This window comes from Cebus imitator, unplaced genomic scaffold, assembly GCF_001604975.1.
Source record: "Cebus imitator isolate Cc_AM_T3 unplaced genomic scaffold, Cebus_imitator-1.0 Scaffold65, whole genome shotgun sequence".
Lineage (NCBI taxonomy): Eukaryota > Metazoa > Chordata > Mammalia > Primates > Cebidae > Cebus > Cebus imitator.
In genome coordinates, this window is record NW_016107380.1 from 5,134,559 (window position 1) to 5,157,804 (window position 23,246).

The 23,246-nt window shown below is 39.9% G+C and overlaps 1 protein-coding gene across 3 annotated transcripts in view; it reads left to right on the plus strand.

Annotated features, from left to right (window-relative positions):
* NHSL1 (NHS like 1) overlaps positions 1-23,246 on the plus strand; it is a 144,115-nt gene that overhangs the window by 11,440 nt on the left and 109,429 nt on the right. Inside the window, exon 1 of one of the 3 annotated variants that reach the window (XM_017530431.2) lies at positions 13,400-13,711. The exons of the other annotated variants lie outside the window; for them this stretch is intronic. Coding sequence (XP_017385920.1) covers positions 13,696-13,711 — 16 coding nt within the window. The 5' untranslated portion in view covers positions 13,400-13,695. Of the gene's footprint in view, positions 1-13,399; positions 13,712-23,246 lie in introns of those variants that run through there. 3 annotated transcript variants of the gene reach the window in all.

The following is a 23,246-nucleotide window of genomic DNA, read 5'->3' on the forward strand; positions in this document are numbered from 1 at the left end:
TGTTTCTGGATTGCCTTCTGAGATAAACCAGCATTCCTATCCGAACACAGGTGGGTACTGCTTTAGTCTTGATTGGCTGGGGATTCTTTTACAAAGCAGACACCAGGCAATTTGTGAATTTACCTTGTGGGTGGTTGTGGCTGTGCTTGGTTTGGTTGCTGTGATCATCTTTCCCTGTAGTTATTTATTTACATGATTTTTTTCACCAGCAGAAAGTACATAGAATGCTTTGACTTCCTGGAAAAAGAACTTTCATTTCTACCTTGAAGTCATTTCATTGCTGGGTTCTTCAACACACTCTATTCCCATTATAAAAAGATGTTTTAAATATTTTTTCTTTGCTAGCTTCCCAAGTCCAGTTCTTTGTCCTTAAGTATGCATGCCTGAGAATTGTCGGGTCATGAGGATATTAGCTCTGTTCCATTTGCGAGCCACTTTTGAGCCATCGTGTCTCATTTGTGTGCTACTGATGCTTTATGAAGCTGGCGAGGTTGGGGCTTCTCTCCTTAGACATTCCTCTGGGTCAGCAGACCTTGGTTATATCCCCACTCTGGAGAACGTGTTGGTTTATTCAGCGGATCTGTGTTCTTATGTCACTGTAGCCAGGGGAAGGTTATGCCACTGACTTTAGAAATCTTGAAGGTTATGTTTCAACTCCAACTAATTAAGGTTTGGACAAAAATCCAATTAGTAAATTATTGTCTAGTTTCTGAGAAAGTTGAGCTTGTTTTCTCTAGAATAAGTGTTTGTTTCAAGTGAGGGAAAGAATCTTCTACAGGAACTATGACATGAATGTTTTGGAGTTTTCTGCACCTGAAAAGTTTAATTATAGTTTATTTTTTAAGTCAGAGAGTTTAAAAAGTTTTGTTTGTATCCAAAGTAATAAATACACTTTACATTGGTTCCCAGGCCACACATGGCATCTGTGCACAGCATGCATACATGGAATAGCTTTGTGAAGTGATTTACCTTTACTGCGTGTCTACATATGATATTCTATTTTCTCTGTTTATTCTATTCTGTGTTATCAAACAGAAAATGTCAGCCCTGACTTACTACTTGATTTTATGACCCTCAAAAATGGTGCTTTCAGTAGTCTTCACTTCTTTCAGTAGGGTGTTATTATAAATGTGTATCACGTAGCTTTTTTATCAATATGTAGAAGTTACAATCTATGATGGAATTTCTGTGGATAGTCCACTGTTGTCTTGGTGTTGGAGAAAGGCTGGCATACCAGGAGTACTTTGAGAAACAGTGCAGAGTAGTGGTGCCTCTCAGAAAACCGCCTAGTCCAAAACCCAGCTTGTGACTCAGAGCCACCTACGCATGCATCCACCATAGGAAGTCCTTTTCTGAGTTCCCCTCTGCACCCCTAGTCCAGGACCCTGTTGGTGTATAAGGCTTGAAAATTGGCAGCAGAACCAAGTGATTTCCAACTGGAGCCTGGCTGCCTGCTGCAGGGCAGTGTGGAAGCGCCTGCTAATGCACTCAGGCTGATTCCCTGCACCTGCTGACTGGCCCTAGGGAAAGCCCATGAATAGCAACGTCTGGCCAGTTTCTGCCCTGGTCCTGTAGATTTCTCTGTCATTATGCTTACCAGCCTGCTGTCCTTCCCCTGTAGGGGAGAATTAGTTGTGAAGTTTAGTCCAAAACTTCAACTTCAAATTGTTGGACTCTAGCCTGTATGTGTCAGAGATCCTATGTCTGAACCGGAAAACAAAAGCAGTGTTTTGGTGGTTTTCTTTTTCTTTCTTTTTTTTTTTTGTTATTGTTTGTTTGTTTTTAAGAGATAGAGTCTCCCTCTGTCGTTCAGGCTGGCGTGCAGTGGTGCAATCATAGGTCACTATAACTTTGAATTCTTGAGCTTGAAGAATTCTCCTGCCTCAGCCTCCCAAGTAGCTGGGACTACAGGGGCTTGCCACCATGCCTGGCTAATTTATCTTATTTTGTGTTTTGTGGAGAAGGGGTCTTGCTGTGTTGCCCAGGCTGGTCTTCACTCTTAGCCTCAAGTGATACACCCACCTCGGCCTCCCAAAGTGCTGGGAATATAGGCGTGAGCCACTGCCTGGCCACAGTGTTTTCTTTCAAACAGTTATTGTAAAAAGCTGGTAATTGGTTAGAGATACTTTTCTAAATTGTGATCATATGGATTAGATGTTAACTTTTATAAAATATTAGAGGAGCATGCCTTTTACTTATTTGTAGTTCCATATGAGTTGCCTCACTCATCTTTCAGAATTCTAAAATAATTGAAAATATTTTTAATAAACGTCTTTCTAAAGTATAGTCTACATCCAGAGCCTATTAACAGGTCGTGGCTTTGCAGTATCATGCATGGCCTTTTTTCATGATGAAGATAGTCCTGTGGGAATGTCAGGACAATTGGCATTGCCCCTTTTTGTTGTGAACAAGCAGTTCCTGCAAGATTAAGTGACTTGCCCAAAGCCATGGAGATAATTGGTATAGACCGGATTTGAATCCACTTCTCATGACTTAGTCCCACACTCTTTCCATGCCACTGCAACAACTCTGCTCAAAAAGTACAATTTAACCTCGTTGTAATGCCTGAGTATCATTGTGACTAGTCATTGGACCTTGTAATAATCTGATGATGCCCGGGTGGCCCCTGAATGTTGTAGGGATCTTTGCTTTGGCATGAAATGGATCTCCGCACTGTTCTTTAACTTCTAGTGACTGTTTTGTATTTCACTTTTGCTGCAAAGCTTTCTCTTTCTACAATGTACTTGTACCTGCCTCCTGTAGTCTCCACGACTTTTTGGCTTGGTGTTGCTCATGTGTTACCTTGTGTGGGGGGTCTGGGTAACCCAGTGTATGTATTGCAACAGTATTGACTGGAAGGTGCATGAGATCCCGAGCCACAATCCTGTAAGCAGTGCTGCCTGGCCGGAGGCTGTTTTGATCTCTTCTTTTTTTGCCATATTTTGAGTGGCTGAATTTGTCAGAAAAGTGATCTGCAGATAAGTAGATGTTGCTTTAATATGTAACTATGTTTTTTACATGTTTATCTTCTGTGTGCTTTTCTTTTTGGTAGTGGAATGAAGTATGTGTTTGTGTTTAATGTTATGGACTTATGACTGTATTTGGGCATCCCAGTGTTTTCTGTAAACGTTACATTTTAAACACTTCTGAAAATCACTCTGAGTTTTCAAGGAGGATTACTATCTACTGCTTTGTTTAACTTACTAAGCAAGTATAGCTTTTAAACCTCGATTTCACCATTAACCACTTTCTCTAACAACATGTTGATCGTTATTCTCTTTTCTCCATCTGATATTTAGACACCAAATCTATTTACTCATTTCTCATATAGTTGAAATTGTGTCCCCCAGATTTCTATTTCATATTTTTGTTCATATCCTCTACATTTAAAAAGTCAAGAAATAGTGAAGGTAAGACATATTTCAATTATTTTAAACCATTTCTAGTCTACTAAACAATTTTGGCCAAATACTTTAAATGATATTTGAGCCTTATTAATATGAATGGAAATTACATAAAACGTGGCTGAAAAAGCTGATCTGACCCTCTAGTTTTCAATGAATTTGTTAATGAACCACTAATATCCCAGTACAGAGAATTCTCATGACATTTTAATAGTTTGTGTTAAAATGCTATAATCCCCATTTTGCATCCTAGATGCACAGTGGTTGCCCAATGAGTACTTTCATTTGCACATAGGAGATCTACAAAAATGTTTAAATGCAATTTAAATTAATTGAAAATAGAGATTACAGAAAATTCTGTGACTCAAGAAACGAGGCTCAGAGAAAAGAAAAATAGTTTTAAAAAGCATTGTTCTCCAAACATTGAAGAATTGACAGTAGAGTCTCACTCCTGATAAGAAAAGCTTTTGGTACCTTATATAGTTACTCTGTTTTGGTTGTAAAATGTCAGAGATAGTGACAGTTTTAAAGATGTCTTTCTTTTCTGATAAAATGAAAACTCAAAGAATTCTGTTTTGTATTTACCTAATGAGAGAAATCAATTTCAGTAATTATTTAGAGAGTGCTCTTATTGAAGACATGACCACACGTTTTCTTCTCTCGGTGCCATTTGAAGCATTTTAGTAAATGTTTGTACAGTCTCTAAATTGGACATGTGAAGGGATCTAAATAGAGTTAGCTTAACAAGGCTAACTAACATGTCGGGGCTGGAAGGAACCTCTGAGATACCCTGTCTGATCGCTTCTTTGGCAGCTACGAAAGGAGGATGCAGAGAAGTGAGTTAGCTTGCCCAAGACCTGCACCCAACGGGGCCCAGTGAGGCTGTGTCCTTACATTCCTTTGTCCCCTCTTAAGGTATTGAGAGTGCGTTCCTTTCTATTAGTTTCTTTAATTTTGACATTCCTGACTGCCCTGTGAGGGTCGAGTGACAAATTCCTTTTTTGACCTTACAGAGCAGGTTTGGGAAGCTTTTTATTCACTCTGTATCACACGGAAAGTTTTCTAAGCAGATGTGCAGAAGACAAGCAACTTACCATAACAAAGGCAAAAGGGGAAGAACCTCAGTCCTGAAAACAGGCTCTCTGGTGTCACTTTTATTCCACTCAAGGACAGAATTCGTTCAGTTTTCAAAGAATGAAGGAGGAAAAAGAAAAGAAAAACCAAAAAACCAACCCGAGGGCACAAGGCCGCAGCCCATCTTTTTTATGAAGTGTAGCCCGTAGAGACGGTTGAGTTAAGTTAATAGAGCTGTCAGAAGCACACCTGCCTCAAAAGCGATTGATGCGCATTTTAAAACTTTAAGCTTAGCATTCTATTTTTGACTTTTAGCTTTTTCCCTCTTGAGTGGCTGTCGACTTACTATCGTTAATTGCTGAATTTACAAAGATATATTAAATAAAAATAGAACACAAAGTAAATCTCAGCCTAAATTACCATTGACAGAATGGTAAGTTACTTCTGCTAGAACTTTACTGACATTAAGGTAGAGAGAGAGAGAGGGAGAGAGGTAAAAAATAAAATAAAATAAAAAAGGAAAAGGCTGAGATCATGTTCGGCGTGATCAAGAGGAGGATCAGAAGAGCTGTTTTTGTGGCTGGGCTGTGCTCTGTGGATCTTGTAACACTGTGATTATCATGCACTGTGGCAAGACTCCACCCCTGAAGATGGTCTGCCAATTTGAAGAATCATTTTCTTGCTTATTTTTAAACTCTTAAATACAGGGAAAAAGACTGAAGGAGCCTGAATGCTGTGGTTTCCTCAAACCATTATTGTTGTAAGTCCTATGGGTCCTGAAGTAACTGAGGATCCCTCAAGTTTCAAACTGCCTCCCTACTCAGAAGGCTTGGCAGTGGAAAGGGAAATGATCAGCTTCTTCCCCGAAATGTTGTCACTGATGTTAAAAGGGGCCAGAAGTTGGGGAATGTGGTGAATTTCAGAAGTAAACTACCTTTTGATAGAAATTCCATAGTTCTTTATAGAGCTTTGAGTTTTTCAAATACTTAGTTGATTTCAAAACACAATATTTTAAACAAGCAAGTCTTAAAGAAAGTAAATATTAGAATAACGTATTCAATTATCTATGCAGAAATTACCAGAAGCCTAGACATTTAACCTGGTATACCTTGCTCTTTATATCTTAGCATGTCTTCTGGAATTTTATCTTTTTGCTTGATAATTAGAAGTAATTATAGTCCAGTTACTCTCTGGTTATGTTTTATTAACACATACATTGCAGCAGAACTGTGGTCCGCCTAGTTGGTTGCTACATAAACTTGAAGAGTTCTTGATTTTGTGGGTAGAAGAGTTGCACCTGTTTCTGTAGTTGAAGGTTAGCTATGGTTTTTACTTCCTCAGATTATTCAAATGCTTAGGAGAAAATGACACAAATGATTTTTTTGGTAAGTGGAGGGTCCCGTTGATCTGTATATATCGGGAGTCAGTTTATCAAGGAGCACGTTGAAGAAATATACAACACGAAAGGACCTACTGTTATATCTTTCCTACGAGGTTATTTTTATTTGCTTTAACCTAGACCTTCTGAGATAGAACATGCATATGTTAGGCATAGATGTGATGGCAAAGAGAAAAAGATTTAGACTCTAGCGGTTTCGCTTTTCTCTCCTATCATACAGTTCCTTATAAGTTTATTAAGAAAGGGAATTTGGGGTCATCATTTTGACATATTTTGGTATCCTCCCTCCATCTGGATATACTGGCATTAATTCTCTTGTAAGAGATATTTCCAGAAAATATTTTTCTTCCTTTTTCACTTCCATCACCCTTCAAATATTTAATTCAGGCAGAATGAGAGTAGGAAAAACTGCTTTCTGAATTTGCTGTGGTGAAGTTGCCTGGAGAGAGAGTGATGTCTGTGTTTGTAAATGAGACTTTTCCAGATGATTAATCCTTTAAGGAAATGATGGTTTATAAAGATTATACCATAAAGTTTAACTATTAATGATCAGTGACTTTCATTTAATAATGAGTTTTAATACAGTTTTGTGTAGGGAAAACAATGTCTGTTTAATTTTAAAGAATATATTAATTATGACTTTTCATAGGAATCAATATGCTGGTGGTTATGTATCTTATCTAGATTTTATATACTTTTCACTATTTGCTTTTTGATGAAATAGCAAAGTAGTAATAATTCTGGCTTTACACATCTGTGTAACAAACATGGATCACCTATCATGTTCCAGCACCCCGAAAAGTACCCGAAGTCAAGTGTGAATGAGCAAGTCCCTGCTTTAAGGAATGCTCATGTTGTGTGGGCAGAATTGTAATGCCATGCCAGCCACGGGAATAAAGTGCCATGGGACACAGTGCAAGCTTGAGATTGATCCAGCTGCTGGAGAGGGGCATTGTTAGAGGAGGCTTTAGAGAAGTAAAAAGCAGAGTGTGGGGGTGAGGGCTGCATTCCAGACACAGGGGGCAATAGACTGATCCAAGACAACAGAGGTACAAGACCCTAGGGAATAGGACGCAGAGCCTACTGCGGGGGTCACTTAATGGGATACATCCAGAATAGTTTGGAAAAAATACTGAGTACAAGTCCAGATGGGCCTTTATTGCTATATGAAGAGTTTGGGATTTCACCTTATCTTGTGTTTTTTACAGAAGTAGAAATATGATTTTTTTTCCCTCTGGAAGGAAAAGATGGTGCAATTGGAGTTCTTTTGAAAAGATGTAATAGGTGTGAAGGTGGATTAAAAGGTCAGATTTCAAAAGAAAAAAAAAATCAACTACAAAGATACCAAGGAGTACTATGTCTTAAAGAAACATCTCTGCCATAGGCACTGTGCTTTGAATCGACATCAGGGCTGGATAAATGGCAGAAGGTTCCATAGTAAAGACTCCTTTCTGCACTGCTGCTCTTGAGGTGTCCCTGTGCTTCTCAGGAAATGAGTGGAGTTACAGACTGGAGCCCAGTGGACAGCGGTGGGAGTCAAGGCAGCTTGCCACAGCTAAGGGCAATTGAAAGAGGCTGGAAGGTTATCTAAGCTAAGAGCCCAGGTCAACTTGGAAACTCATCATTACCTTCCCTTGGAAGATGAAACCAGTAGGACCTACAGGTTCTTTAGAAAAAAAATAAAAGAGAGAGAGAAAAAAATCTAACCATTTGGGTGGTAGGGAGAGCTAGCTAGCGTGCCATGAGTGAAGATTCAAATTTCATGAAAAGGAGCCAAATGAGTTGGCTACTTTCTTGACTGTGATGTCAAGAGATCTATGCTTGCCTATGAAGGAAAAAAAAGTTGAAATAACCTCAAGAACTGGCTCAGGAGGGTATATTTTTAAAGGGAAAATTAGAGCAGAGCTCCCATGATTCAAGGCAGAAATACAGTGATGTGAATATGTCTACCCAAGTCCAGAGGCCATTGAAGAGTCTCCATGAAGCGTTTGTGTAGTTGCCTTACTGCTCCATGGCTAATTTGAATACAGCACAAAATACCCCAGGATTCAGCTATTTCCTAAGAGAAAAGAAAATGCAAAGAGGATGAAGGTTGCCCTTGGGACCCAGTAGGTCAGGCCTGGATCTGGAGTGGAGAAAACTCAAACAGAATACAGGCTCAGATGATGTTGAGAAGAGGAAGTGTCCAGAATGAAAACCTGGGTTCCATATTCCCCTGCCTACAGAGTTGGACGGACTGGGGGCACTAACATGGGGACTGGTTTCAAATTAGTTTCCCTGGTTAGCCAGGAGAAAGTGAAATTAGCCAGTTTAAAGTTATAATGCTGTAATTTTTTTCTTCTTTCTCTTGTGCCTGAGGTAGTAATAAATATATAGATAAACTCAGATTAAGTCTCTTGTCTGAGAGATTCAGAATATTGGTGAAACGAAGTATTCTAGAATAGTAGAGGAGTGGGGAGTGATGAAAACTTGGGTAAAATGGCGTTAGTTGCAGTCATAGGTGTCACCAGAGTGGATTCATTCTTTTCTAGGGAATTGGCTTAATCTGGTCATTCTCATTTTAAAAGTATCGGAGGGTTTTAGCGTCTCCAGTCTCTTGCATCCAGGGAGAAATGGAAAGCACTGTGATGGGAAATATGTCTACAGGCTCCTCTGACTTCACAACCTTCTCATGCTTTAAAAGCGTGTCTAGAGATACAGCTATGAAAATAAGCATTGCCTGTTTGAATACAGTAGCCCCACCTTATCCTTGGGGGATACATCCCAAGACCACCCAGTGGACGCCTGAAACCACAGATTGTACCAAACCCTATATACGCTATATTTTTCTTATACATACATACCTAGGATACAGTTTAATTTATGAATTTGGCACAGTAAAAGATTAACAACATAACTATAATAAAATCGAACAATTATAACAATATGCTGTAATATAACTAATATAAATGTGGTCTCTTTCTCTGTCTTACTCTTTCTCTCTCTTTTAATATTTTTGGCTCTAAGTTGACTTGGGGTAACTAAAAGTACCGAAAGCAAAGCCTCGGATAAGGGAGGACTACTGTACTTTGCAGTCAACATGAAGCAGACCTGTGAATGGGTATGGAGAAGGATTTTTCCATCTTTATCTGGCCTTTTTGTCAAGAGTAAGAGTCAGGATGCATAGGGAGAAGATATGGCTTGCCTCTTTTTCTTGTGTAATTTTGCTTTGTGTTTTGCCAGGAGTGAAGTCCAATTTTGAGCTGATCTAGATGCACTAATTCTGTGATAGGCAAACAAATTTCTAATTTATCCTCATACCCACTATTTTATGGAAATCAAAATTAAGCTTGAAGCACGCAAGTGAAATCATGCTGGAGTGGTTTGGAAGACATAATTATCTAAATATTTTTGGCTGCATGTGTGGCTACCACTCCCTCTTGTAGAGATAATAAGGTTAAACTTTAACATGATGCTGGATGTTGTAATCCTACAAGGGAGAGAAGTGGTTGCCGCCCTAAGGTCATGGTTGGCAAAGGCAAGACCTTTGTGCTGTCCAGAGGGCTACAATCCTGTGAGCGTGCATCATCTTGGACCCACTCCCTTTCACAAAAGCTTCCTAGGTATTTACTTTTCAATCTCAGTAGCAATGATCAATGGTGGCAGACAATCATAATTTTAGTGGACAGAATTATCCATTATGTTTTTCCTAGTTTGAATGGTACGCCTTTTCATGTTTTCTTCTCAAACATACAGCTGTAAACACAAGGGATTTTATTTTTTGATTTTTTTATTTGGAGACACGGTCTCACTCTGTCGCCCAGGCTGAAGTATAGTGGTGCAATCCCGGCTCCCTGCAACCTCTGCCTCCTGGGTTCAAGCAATTCTCCTGTCTCAGCCTCCTGAGTAGCTGGGATTACAGGCGGGCGACACCACCCCTGGCTAATTTTGTATTTTAGTAGACACGGGGTTTCACCATGTTGGCCAGGTTAGTCTTTACCTCCTGACCTTGGGTGATCCACCCACCTCAGCCTCCCAAAGTGCTGGGATTACAGGTGTGAGCCACCATGCTCAGCCTACAAAGATTTTTTAAATATGATAATCTTATATTTGACATTAAGAAAAACTCCTTTCATTGTCATTGCTTGAGATTAATGCTGTGAAGTTTTCAGATAGTGATACCTATAATTTCAGTAATTTAATAGAAGTTCGTATTTGGTATTTGTGCTGTTTAGAAGTGCTATAACATTTTGCAACTGTAAGTACAAGGGTATGAAAAAAATAGATTTTAAGCCTATATAAACATAAATTGAAGATAATTAAAAAAAAAAATCATGCCATCTCATGTAATTATTACCTTGCTAAATGTATAAGTTTCCTAGGGTCACTGTAACAAATTACCCCAAGTGTGGTGCTTAAAATAACAAGCTTATTCTCTGCCTGTTCAGGAGACCCAAGTTCTGAAATCAAGGTGCAGGCAGAGTCTTGCTTCCTCCAGAGGCTCTCAGGGAGAATCCTGTCCTGCCTCTTCCAGCATCCACAGGTGCCAGGTGTTCCTTATCTGTGACAGCACCCCTCCAGTCTCTGCCTCCATCGTTTATGACCTTCACTGTGTCTCTGTATATCCTTTTATCCCTTATTAGGACACTCTTAGTGCATTTAGGGCCCACCCTAATGCAGTATCATCTCATCTTGATTCTTACTTTCCTTAACTTATAAAGATCTTATTTCCAAATAAGGCCATACTTTGAGGGTAGACATGATTTGGAGTGGACACTATTCAACCCACTGCATTAAATTATATATATGCTTTAACCATAGAAGGATAGCTTAATTAGATGGCAGTAGGCAAGAACTGCCATTGATCATTATTAATTTTGTGTATTCTTCTGTCATGTGACTTACATTGAATTATAGTTATTTATTCCTCTCGTCTCTTGCACTAAACCACGAGAAGGCAAAGATTATTTTCCTGTGCCCTGACATAATGTACCTAAAAGTATTTGTGTGTATTCATACCAAAAAAAAAATTAATGAGGTAAGATGGAACCTTGGAGTTAGTTTAGTCCCCTTGTTCTGTTCAATGCTCACATTTACAGGCCATGAACTGCTATAGAGGCTAACTATTGAGGCATCCAATCTTTTGGCTTCCCTGGGCCACAATGGAAGAAGAAGAATTATCTAAATACACCAACACTAACAATAGCTGATGTACTTTAAAAAATTACAAAAAAACCCCTCATAATATTTTAAGAAAGTTTACGAATTCAAAGCTGTCCTGGGCTGCATGTGGGCCGCAGATTGGACAAGCTTGAACGAGGTAGTGACATAGATATGACTGGAATGAGATTCTCTTTACTTTCAATCCACTGTTCTCTCCAGCATATAAAGAAAGTCGTCTCTATTAAAAAAGACTTAAACTGTGAGAATTCAGAGTGCTGTTAAATATACATAATCCCCCCCAGACCCTGTGTACTAGCCTGTGTTCAAAAGTCTTAAGTCTCCAAGGTAGGAGTTCCTCCCTCTCTCGAAAAGTTGAATGTAACCCATGAGAATATTTTCAGGAATACCGCTGCAATTCATAAATTACATGGGAGAGATTACTTGGAACAGGAGAGGACAATCTCGACTCAGATCAGCCATGGAGACAGTCCCATGGTGAGATGGAAGAGGCTAGTCAGCTGGTCTGATTTTGATGTTGTTTGTTACTCTGCACTTATTGGTAGGATATTTTGATTTTGATCTTGTTTGTTAGATGAATGAACCACCTTGTGGTTTACCAAATGAAATGAGCTGTGAGGTTCCTGCTCATTCTGTTCTGAGAGATAATATCACTGTTCATCATTCCCCATGCAGTTTTTTTTTTAAATCCTAACTAGCTTCTGGCCAGAGACCTCTTATATATTCTTGTGATGACAGAAACTAGTACAATGACTTCCTTATGGAAGATGACATATTTATTTCCCAGGTGCTGTTGTTGATTCAGGGTGACAGGGAGCAGAAACCCAACCGGGATATGCTGAAGCATTTATTGAAAACCAAGAACACAGAGCATCCGTACTGTGTGGCAGTGAACACCCCAGGACACAGACAGATAGATAGATTGGTTCTGTGAGTCAGTTTCCTGCATCCTGTGGAGTCAAAAGGAAGACCTGCAAACAGCAACGGGTCCTGTGAACAATGGCCACTTCCTGAGCTGGGAGACTCTAACATCTCTGTGTGAAGGACCACGGGGCCACTTAGGGTTCAGACGGTACTTTTCAAGTGGGGTGCTCCTAAAGCAGTATTTGTGGACTGTGTCTCTTCAGATCTGTCATAAGATTCCTTCTTTTTTTTTTTTTTTTTTTTTTTTTTTTTTTAAGACGGAGTTTTCACTCGTTACCCAGGCTGGAGTGCAATGGCGCGATCTCGGCTCACTGCAACCTCCGCCTCCTGGGTTCAGGCAATTCTCCTGCCTCAGCCTCCTGAGTAGCTGGGATTACAGGCATGCGCCACCATGCCCAGCTAATTTTTTGTATTTTTAGTAGAGACGGGGTTTCATCGTGTTGACCAGGATGGTCTCGATCTCTTGACCTCGTGATCCACCCGCCTCGGCCTCCCAAAGTGCTGGGATTACAGGCTTGAGCCACCGCACCCGGCAAGATTCCTTCTAACACTTCCACCTGTGTTTGAGAATTTGCAGTCAAGTAGTCTTGAACATGCCAGAGTGAATTTAGCTTTCCAGTAGAGGGGAAGAAATGTAATGATCTGAGTATGGCCACAGCAGAGTTAGAAATTCGCATACTCTAATGCTGTCTTTGTTTCCTCATCTGAAAATGTGACAATGCCATAGAAGTGTAACATGCTTGACATTTTTATCCTAATACTCAAGTAGTTTTCTTGTTTTTTTGTTTGTGTTTTTTGTTTTGAGATAGGGTCTCACTCTGTTGCACAGGCTGGAGTGCAGTGGCATGATGATTGCCCAATGCAGTCTTGACTTCTTGGTCTCAAGCAATCCTCCCATTTCAGCCTCCCAAGTAGCTGGGACCACAGGCTCATGTCCAGCTAATTTTTTTTTTTTTTTTTTTTTTGTAATAGAGATGGAGTCTCACTGTGTTGTCCAGAGTGGTCTCAAACTCCTGGGCTCAAGTGATCATCCTGCCTTGATCTCCCAAAGTGCTGGGATTATAGGTGTGAGCCAGCATGCCTGTCCCGTTTTTAAATAGTAGTATGTAGTAGTAATGATAGCATTTACTTAGTGCTTATGGTTTGTCTGAGACTATTAAGAGCATTTCACATATATTCACTCATTTACATAGACACAGACAACTGAGTGCAAAGTCCTATTACAATGTACAGTGTATCAGTATATGGTTTGTTCTATATCAGAAAAAAAGGGGAGCATGTGAACAGAAAAGGAATAATGAAGTCAATGAATAGTAAGTGATAATTAATAGCAAAAGGTTAAACTGAATCGAGTGATTTCTTTTTTGTGCCATTGGTCACATGAAGAGCTGCATCCACCGCAGTGAAAAATGCTGAGAGAAGCACAAACAAATGGGCTCACCCTTGGGCTGGACTGTATGAGTGGTGACTGCTAACCCCTGGCTCCCCTCCCCTTCCAAGATGATCGTGGGCTGATTCCATGGTGTGAAATATCCTAGGAGAGATAGGGAGGTGTCAGCAGCACAGCCCAGCAGGCTGGGGATTGGGCAGTGGCTTCCTGGAGTAACAGGCGCTGGCTGGCCGCCCTGCTCTCTGGCAGTGAGCGCTGGGGAGGTGGGCTGGGAGGCAGCTGTGCCTAGCACTGCAGGCTTCATCAGACCACAGAGCGCAGCCCCTCCATGGAACTGCTGCAGAATGTTCTGCCTGAAAGGTGAGGGGGCTTCCGGCCCATTTGGGTGGCAGAGTTCTACTTGGGGAATATTGTCATTTAACATCAGAGTCAAAATCACAGAGCTAGTTTCAGTAAAAATCAAAGCTTGAGAGAGTTTTGTAAGTATGAAAGTGAAAAAGTCATTGTTCTTTTTTGTTGCAAACAGGAAGAAAGACCTCCTGCTGGGGAGATGGAATTCTTTTCTAGAAAGGATATTTCTGTGTTTAAATATGTTTTATATGTGTTTTGTTATAGACAAAAGTAGCTAAAAGTTTAAAAGAAGGTTTTCAAAATCAGCTTAATAAATATAGGAATAGTTTACAGTGATGTATGAGTCCGTTTGAGAAGTTTTCATATAAGGAGTTGTTCATGTAAAGGGTTAGAATGAGTAGAAAAGGATAAAGGATTCTGTTGCTTTAAGCTTCACTGTGTGAACTTAGGAATGAAATTCATTTTACTATGGAGCATACTTCCAGGCCAGGCACCGTGGCTCATGCCTGTAATCCCAGCACTTTGGGAGGCCAAGGCAGGTGAATCACCTGAGGTCAGGAGTTCAAGACCAGCCTGGTCAACATGGTGAAACACTTCTCTCTACTAAAAATACAAAAAATTAGCCAGGTGTGGTGGTGGGTGTCTGTAATCCCAGCTACTTCGGAGGCTGAGGCAGGAGAATTGCTTGTACCCAGGAGGAGGAGGTTGCAGCAGGGCGAGATCGTGCCACTGCACTCCAGCCTGGGCAACAAGAGTGAAACTCCATCTAAAAAAAAAAAAAAAAGAACATACTTCTTGTTCTGGCCCCATATGGATTTATAGTACTTCCTAAGTACTATAAGATGGTGATTATATGAGTGTATGTTGTCATTCCGTGATTAGTCAAGAAGTATTTTCTCTCTTTAGGCATTTATTTTTTCCTTCAACTCTATTTTTCTTCTGACTCTTGTCATAATGTAATTAATGTAGGCATGAGAGAGTGTGTTTGTCTGTGCAATTGTTGAAATGGTCGGGAGTACAGGGGAGATGAATTTCCTTGGAACTGGAGTAGGCTATTCTGTTCATATTTTTCAGTGTATGTCATTCTGTTGATGGGAAATTCTTAACGTCTTTTCAGTTTTTGGAAATAAAGTAGTCCTGGCTTACTTGCTTTATGGATTGCTCCTTTGTCCTCAAAGTCTGTTTGTGAGGTATAGACGTGGCTTTTGTAGTCCCAGCCTTTGCAGTCTTAACCTTAATTTGACACCTTAAAACCCACCAGTCTTTAATATTGAATTTGGAGTTTGGGATATTTCTTTATATAGTAGATGCAAGTTTGGTGAAATTGAGGGGGTAAGAACAAAAAGGAACATCACATTTTTCTCTCCTCACACATTCAATTAATTCTTACTACAGACAGTATCTAGTTGTCATGGACTTCCCAGGAGTCATGGGCTGATGTGAATTTGAGTGTTTCTGAAAAATAATTTTAGATGAAAGGCATTTTGAGCTCCCATGACACTGTTTCTTTAAAAAATTGTTCTCAAAAAGTTTAGGTATGAAGAGTCAGTGGTATTATTGGATGAATGTACATTCTACCTAGTGTCATTTCCACAGTGCAGCTGAAATCATTATGATCCAATGATAGTTTAAGGTTTACAGTTTTTAATTGAATATGGGTGTGGAATTGTTACTGTGTGGGACATCTGCAGCTTCAAGTTCTTTTTCTCCACCCATTCCCATAACAGCCATTCCATTTTATTAAAGAATCTCTCACTTTCATGGACTCTTAGTTTCTGTGGTAACTCAGAAAACTTAAAAAACTCAAACGTATGGCATGTGATGACAACTGAGAGCTTTTATGCTGAAGTGTGTGTTCTAATCAGGAATCCACAGTCACGCATTTAAAGCCTCCTCTCTGATCTCCCAGCAGCTGGGACAAACACTTGATGTTCTGCTCTCTTCCTGTGACTTATAGCTTCTTGATTTACAATAATGATTTTTAGGTTGTCCTTTACCCTCCGTATTGAGGCAAACCCATGTTAAAGTAAGGGTGAGTGAGATTAAGCAGAGGAATAGTAAGAGCTACATGTTGATGCTTTGTGTTCTTACTTTGGAAAAGTGGCTTTCATTCATTGGTCTGTGGCTAGCCAAGGTTCTAGGGGCTATTGCTTATGTGGTTGTGATTAGCATTGATTTTAAAGGAAACACGATTGCTCTTCCTTTAGTTTAAATCATGTTTCTGTGTGTTTCTTGTAATTGCTGAAAGAATACATTTAAATCAGATCGCTTCCCACGTTGATGCAGGATTTCCTTTTCTCTACTTAGACTGTTTCTTTTCTGAAGCCAGGTCTACTCAGCTTTTGGTCAAGTTGGCCTTCCTTGAAGAAGGATGCCATCTTTCTCATTACTGTCACTATGGTAACTCATATAGTTGCCGTCACTCTTTGCTGTTGAAGTATCTCACATACATCAGTTCCTCTCAACTGCATTTTGTATGTGCAACAGTTGAGCACTGAGTCTTTGGGAAGATTTCTGTAAAGTTCAGCTGAGGTCTCTGTGCCTAACAAAGGCGTAATAGGTTCCTTCACTGTGTTACAAGTGATCCATTATGGTCTGGCAAGTGAATTCTGGATAATCAAATAACATGATTAATAGCAAATAATGTGATTAATAGCAAACTACTATGTGTACCTTTCACAGGTTATTCTAAGAAGCAGAATAGGCCAGGTGCCATGTCTCATGCCTATAATCCCAGTGCTTTAGAAGGCTGAGGAGGGAGGATCACTTGAGGCTGTGAGTTCGAGACCAGCCTGGGTAACATAGGGAGACCCTGTCTCCACAAAAAAAATTTTAAAATTAGCCAGATGGTGGTGATGTGGAACTGTAGTCCCAAGCTGCTTGGGAGACTGAGGCAGGAGGATTGCTTGAGGGGAGTTTGAGGCTGCAGCGAGTTATGATTATGCTGCTGCACTCTAGCCTGGGCAATAGGGTGAGACCCTGTCTTGAAAAAAATTTTTTTTAAATAAATAGAAATTAGAATAAAATGTTTTACTACTAAAGCTACGTGGAACATAATTATACTTCTCTGAAAAGGTTCCGAATGCAAATTTCTGAATTATAGTACATCAGCTTTAACTTTATAAATACTAGTTATCTTTGTAATGCTTCTCTAACCTCGGTGAAGACTTTTTAAAAGAAATTTCCAAACCATTACGGACTGATATTTTGTAAAACAAAATCATGTGCTTATGTGATATCACCACATTGTCAAACAGCTATAAAAATTCTTAAACATTTAATCTCATTTCCTGTACTAATCTTATTGTGGACTGGCAGCAAAGTATTGTCCTACTGGCACTGGTGAGTAGACAGATCTGCATTAGTTTCCCAGAGCTGTCATAACGAATTACTACAAAGTGAGTAGCTTACTCAGAAATGCATTGTCTCACAGTTCTAGAGGCTAGAAGTTTGAAATCAAGAAGTTAGCAGGGCCATGCTCTCTCTGAAGGCTCCAGGAAAGACTCCTCCTTGCCTCTTTCAGTTCCTGATGGCTCCAGGCATTTCTTGGCTTGTGGAAATATCACTTCAGTTTCTGCCTCTCTTTCCACAGCCTTCTTTCCTGCGTGCGTCTTTGTGTGTCTGTGTCAGATGTTTTTCTTATAAGGACACCACTCTTTGGACTTAGGGCCCACCTTTAATGCAGTATATAACTTCACCTTAACTAATTACATCTGCAAAGACCCTATCTCCAATTAAGGACATATTCCAGGGTTGTGAGGGACATGATTTTGGGAGGACGCTATTCAACCCAATCCATTGGACCTTGCGTAAAGTCACATAGCTTGAGGGCAGCTGCGTGGGAGGTGTGTTAATGCAGAACTGTAAGAATGACATCCAATATGGCTGCTTTGAGAACGCCTTTGATACCATGGCAATGCAAATTTAAGACGAGTTTGTGTGTGTAGTTAGAAGAGTTGAAAATGTACATGCCCATTATGACCAGTCATGCAAAAGAAAATGTTGCCTTTTTATTTCCTTTAATCGATTCAGCTTCTTTTATGAACTCTTATCCTGCTGAGAAGGGGAAAAACGAAAAACAAAACTGAACTTAGTTCACTGCAGTCAACTCAGTGTGAGCCAGAAATTTAAATGGTTGCATTAGATAGCTCAGTCTGTTGGATGACTCAGTCTTTCAACATTCTCCTGCTTATCCTCCTCTTCAAAGGGGATTCTGTTGGTAAGTCTCCCTTATTAGTATAACAGAAGTGAACCATGCTAAAATATGTACTTTCAAAAATCATTGGTTTGATTATTACACAACGTTGAAATTTTTAAGGCAGACTCTCTGCTGTTGTGTTTTTTAAATGTGGTAATATTTTTTTTAATGATGTTGCTTTTATTTTTATTTTTTGAGACACAGTCTCGCTCTTTTGCGCAGACTGGAGTGCAGCGGTATGATCGCAGCTCACTGTAACTTCCGCCTCCTGGGTTCAAGTGATTCTCCTGCCTGAGCCTCCCCGAGTAGCTGGGACTTATAGGCACGCCCCACCTCACCTGGCTAATTTTTGAATTTTTAGTAGAGATGAGGTTTCACCATGTTGGCCAGGCTGATTTCGGACTCCTGACCTCAGGTGATTTGCCTTGCCTCAGCCTCCCAAAGTTCTGGGATTACAGGCATGAGCCACCATGGCTGGCCTGATGTTGCTTTTAATATGGACAAGATGCATACATACATCCTTCTGTGCTCCAAGAATAATTTCACTATGTTTTATGAGCATGATAGACCTCAAGTTCCTGAATTGAATAATGGATTTTACCTAATTTTGCCTTCTCTCTAGGGACTTTAAACCTGGCTTGTGTTGGACTAGTTTCCTTTCTCAGCCTTTATGTGTTTTCCAAGAGATAGAAATCTAGTTTCATGGAGTGGAAAAGTGGCGAATTCTGTGGAGTTGGGTGTGTCCCAGCTGCCTGCATGCCCTGAACGATAGAGTCCTGTCTATATTTTTTTCTCCTTCACAAGTTACTGATTTAGGAAGGCCTTTAGGTTGTCTAATAATAGCAAAGAGTTATGTTGGAGATTACAGCTATGAACAATCTCAGGCATGTGCTTCTGCTCCCGCAAGGGCAGTTCACATTAGAAACTAACTCTATCCTTCCTCATTGTGCACCCTGGAAGAGATCACAGGCCTCTTTCCAGTTGTCTCGTGTATGTTGTGTATGTAAAAGAATTCCTTAGATTCTTTTCTTGGCAGCATTTAGAAAATAATGATAGGAATCAGAAACAGATTTGTTATTTCTGTGCTGAAACAAGTGCATTTTTCAAGTGAGCTAGCAAGCAACCATTTGCTCTGGAAGGTCCGTAGCCCCATCTAAAATCTGGCAATAGGCTGTCAGATAATCAGTGAGCAAAGTTTGTGCTAGTTGATAGTGAGCACCATTTTGAAAGACTTTTAAAAGTCACAATGCAAAGCAACCCTGTGAATATTGCATCTGTGTGACTCTGGACATTTTACTATCATACCTATAGATGTTGAGTTTTATATAAATTATCAGTGGCTTTTAGAAACATTGTTCTACAATTTTTCCTTGTTCTTTCCTCCTCCTTTCATTTAAAATTGCTTAGAATTGTTAGTGAGTAATCTGCAGCTATCATGGGGAATTCCCATTTGCTCAATCTGCAATTTAAAGTAGCACTTTTAATAAACACAGTGGTAACAACATGCATTTTTCAAACTGGTGGGGAAAGCCCTTGGAATTTAATAAATGAAACAAAGCTGGTTAGCCCTTTGTTTCTTTTGTCTTTCCTTTGAAAACGTTATCATGCTTTTTAGTTCTCTTCTTTTCCTTCCATGAATTGTCAAAATCTGGTTTTTAAATATGTTGCAGTAGAAGCCAGATTACCATGTTAAGTAGGTTATGGAGTCCTATAAATTGAGATGCTACCCTTATGGACTGAAAGAGCAATTGACAGAGTTTTGCTGCCTAAATCGAGAACTTGGGGTCTGCTTGTTTCTGGAGCACGCTCTGTGCAGGGATTCATGCTCGGGGTAGTTTGGTGGAACAGAATCAAATGACTTGAATTACTGAAAGCATTGGCAGTGATTTCAGGTAAACTCTCCATTTTAATATCTCCTGTTCCATTTCTACCTATTGTTTCTTTTATTTGCTGATTTTCCTGTCTGTCTTTTTTAGGCCCACTAGCTCCTTAACTGTCCTCCTCTGTGATGGCTCATTGGGGAAGCAGTATTACACCTAAGCCATATCGAACTCCTTCTAGTTACAAAGATGTGATCAGTAGTCTGCACATGTGTTGGTAAAGGTAATAGTTAGTAGGCATGGCAGATAGATCCGTGTGATAAAGGCAGTTTACCTCTCAGGACATCATGTCACCACCATTAACCAGGTACAAAGGGGTATGTGTTTTTCTGTGCTGAACATTATAAGAAAATATTGCTGAAAACAACGTGAGGGTCTTTAAGCAATTAATAGATTTTACATGAGTAAACAGTTAGGCAGGATATAGTATTGGGGATGCGGGGTGGAAGATGGTTAGTCTTAAATTGGAAACATAAATTATTTATAAAATCATATGTAGTAGGCCAGGCACGGTGGCTCATGTCTGTAACCCCAGCACTTTGGAAGGCCGAGGTGGGTGGATCACCTGAGGTCAGGAGTTCAAGACCAGCCTGGCCAACATGGTGAAACTCTGTTTCTACTAAAAATGCAAAAAAAACAAAAAAACAAAAAAACAAACAAACAAAAAAAAGCTGGGCATGGTTGCGGGTGCCTGTAATCCCAGCTACTCAGGAGGCTGAGGCAGGAGAATCTCTGGAACCTGGGAGGTGGAGGTTGCAGTGAGCTGAGATTTGCCATGGCACTACAGCCTGGGTGACAGAGCAAAACTCTGTCTCAAAAAAAAAAAAAAAAAAAATTGTATGTAGCAATTGCATTTAAAATTAAGAGATCTTAATTTGACAGTCAACAGAATGACAAACTATTTGGTTTAATGTCAGCAGCGTTCATCTTCTATCTGGTGATTAAGTGACATTTATCAGTCCTTGTTTACTTAGATTAGGTTTAGAACTTTTTTTGTTGTTGTTACTGTCAAAATGTGGTTAATCCTGAGAGCCATTGAGACAAAAGGCCAGACTGACTTAACTGTGGGTTTAACTTGGGGGAGGAGTGCATGATGAGAGAAATGTGAGTGCTCATAGCCACTTTTTCTTTGGAATGTCTTCTTGTAACATAAAGATATAAATAGCATAAAGTGAACTATTTAGGAGCCACAAGTTGCAGCATACTTTCAGTGCATTTATATATACACAGAATCATTTTCAAAAGGTCAGATGATAACATATGTTTGTACTTGTGAAACTTGCAAGACAGCATTTGAGAGCAAAAGAGAAAATCTCTGCTTCGCTGACCACAAGAGGCCATCTATGTTCTTCATCATTTTGTTTCACTGAGTGAGCTATGCGAGGTTCATTGTTGCTGGAACTTTCAGAATAAAAATTGGGACAGATGCCTCTACCCACTCGAGGGCGTGAGCATTGGGAGCAGGGTCAGGGGAGGATGAACAGTGACTTGATGAGTGGTCTCTTAGGAAAGGGAAGGGAAAGGGGCCCACAGGAGCCTGGCCGACGAGCCTGGCAGATGCCCAGACGATGCTTGACTTGGTAAAAGATCACATGGGGAAACTGGGTTGTACCAGACATTGAGAATAGCAACTTTTCTGTTTCCAAACAGAGCAAATGAAAAGGGGGCCTCAGAAAATGCCTTGGTGTTAGCTACATAGGATGGCATGGCAAAAGAAAATGAAGTAAATGAACACACCTTGCCCCCAGCGGTGGCACTCCATTTCTCCTTCCTTAGCTATCTCCTGCAAATTTGCACTTTGGCTTTATCTAGACCCTTTCCTAATTTTAAGAGGACACAGGAAGCTCTAGTCTCTTCTTTTTTCTTGGAAAAGTTTTGCTGTAACAAAATACCCAGTATTTTATGCAAAAGAGGCCAGTATTGTCCCAAGGTGGCTCATTTATATGTCAAAGGGTATCCAGGATTTGTCGATATTTTGAAGTACCTCTGAAGTTCATCAACTCTGACCAAAATATTTTGATAGAATTTGGGGTGTGTTATTTCACTGCGTGTTGATGAACGTTTACCATGCGGTCACCGTTCGTACCCCCAGAAAACTCTTCCCCTCTGATGCTCTGGACATCTCACCAACCTGAGTCTCTGCAGCCTCAAGACCTCTGGCTGTTTTCCTGCCCACAGTAAAGGTACTGCTGCTTTGCCAGCTTTTGGGGGCTCGTTTTTCTCAAAGATTGACTTTGGGTACAAAGCAAAGCCAGAAACTTTTTACAGGGTTTCCTTGCTAATCATGACCCAACTAACAAAAATAATTAATACAGGTTTATAAAGAATATTCAAGAAATCCCAGCTCTAGCCATTAATCATATCAGCTTACTCCTTGAGCAAAGATTTCCTTAACACTGAGAATGGATTCTGCCTAATAAAATATTGAGGATTAAGTAATAACTTATATAAGATGCTGGTATTTTCTCTGTAATATATAGTGATGTTATTTAAATTTGACCCTCTAAGGGCCTAATTTGGACTTGTGAAAGTAAAGACCAATTTGTCCCCTAATTTTCAAATATGGTATTTCTACATAGTGAGAAAGGCAGATGTATTTCTCAGTTTTCATCACAGCATATTTACGCCAACTTTTTAAAAGTTTTCTGGACCTACACAGTTGTCTAAATACATCCAGATGAATAAAACAGTATTACAAGTCACATATATTGGCAAAGGAGTGTGGTAGCAACACAAATATTTTGAAAGCTGTGTAAGCCAGTGAGAGTATCCTGATACTGCTCCAACAGCTCCAGCGGAAGTGTTCGCTGCCCCAGCAATTGAGACAAAACCTTTCCTTTTTGGAAATGTTTCCCGGCAGAACAAATATTTGATACAAATTTAAAACAAGATTTGAACTGCTCAAGATGGTGCCTTTCATAAAATTATTTTATTTTTACAAACTCTCTCCACATCAGGATGAGAGAAATCTTTGGATGGGTAGTTTTATTCTTATATAGGTGGAAATCTCCTTATTTTAGGTTGACTGCTCTACTGAGGAATTGGGAATGAGCTCCCCTTAATCGTGGGTTATTTCTTTTCTCGTTGTATTTCTTCTTTTGTCAGTAATTGGCAACCTGTTTTTCATCTCAGAGAGAATAGGCCAGGGAGTGTAAGAGTTGTCCAACTGAATGATCAGGCAGTAAATTTTGATGGAAGTTTAAAATAAGTAGCATACTCAGAAGATGACATATGTCGGGAGTGGGGGGAAAGGGGAGGGAGACCATTAGGACAAATACCTAATGCATGCAGGGCTTAAAACCTAGATGACAGGTTGATGGGTACAGCAAACCACCATGGCACGTGTATACCTATGTAACAGACCTGCACGTTCTGCACATGTATCCCAGAACTTAGAGCGGAAAAAAAAAAAAAAAAAAAAATGACATATGTTGCCTTTTACTTTCTCTTGTCTCACTTTTTTTTC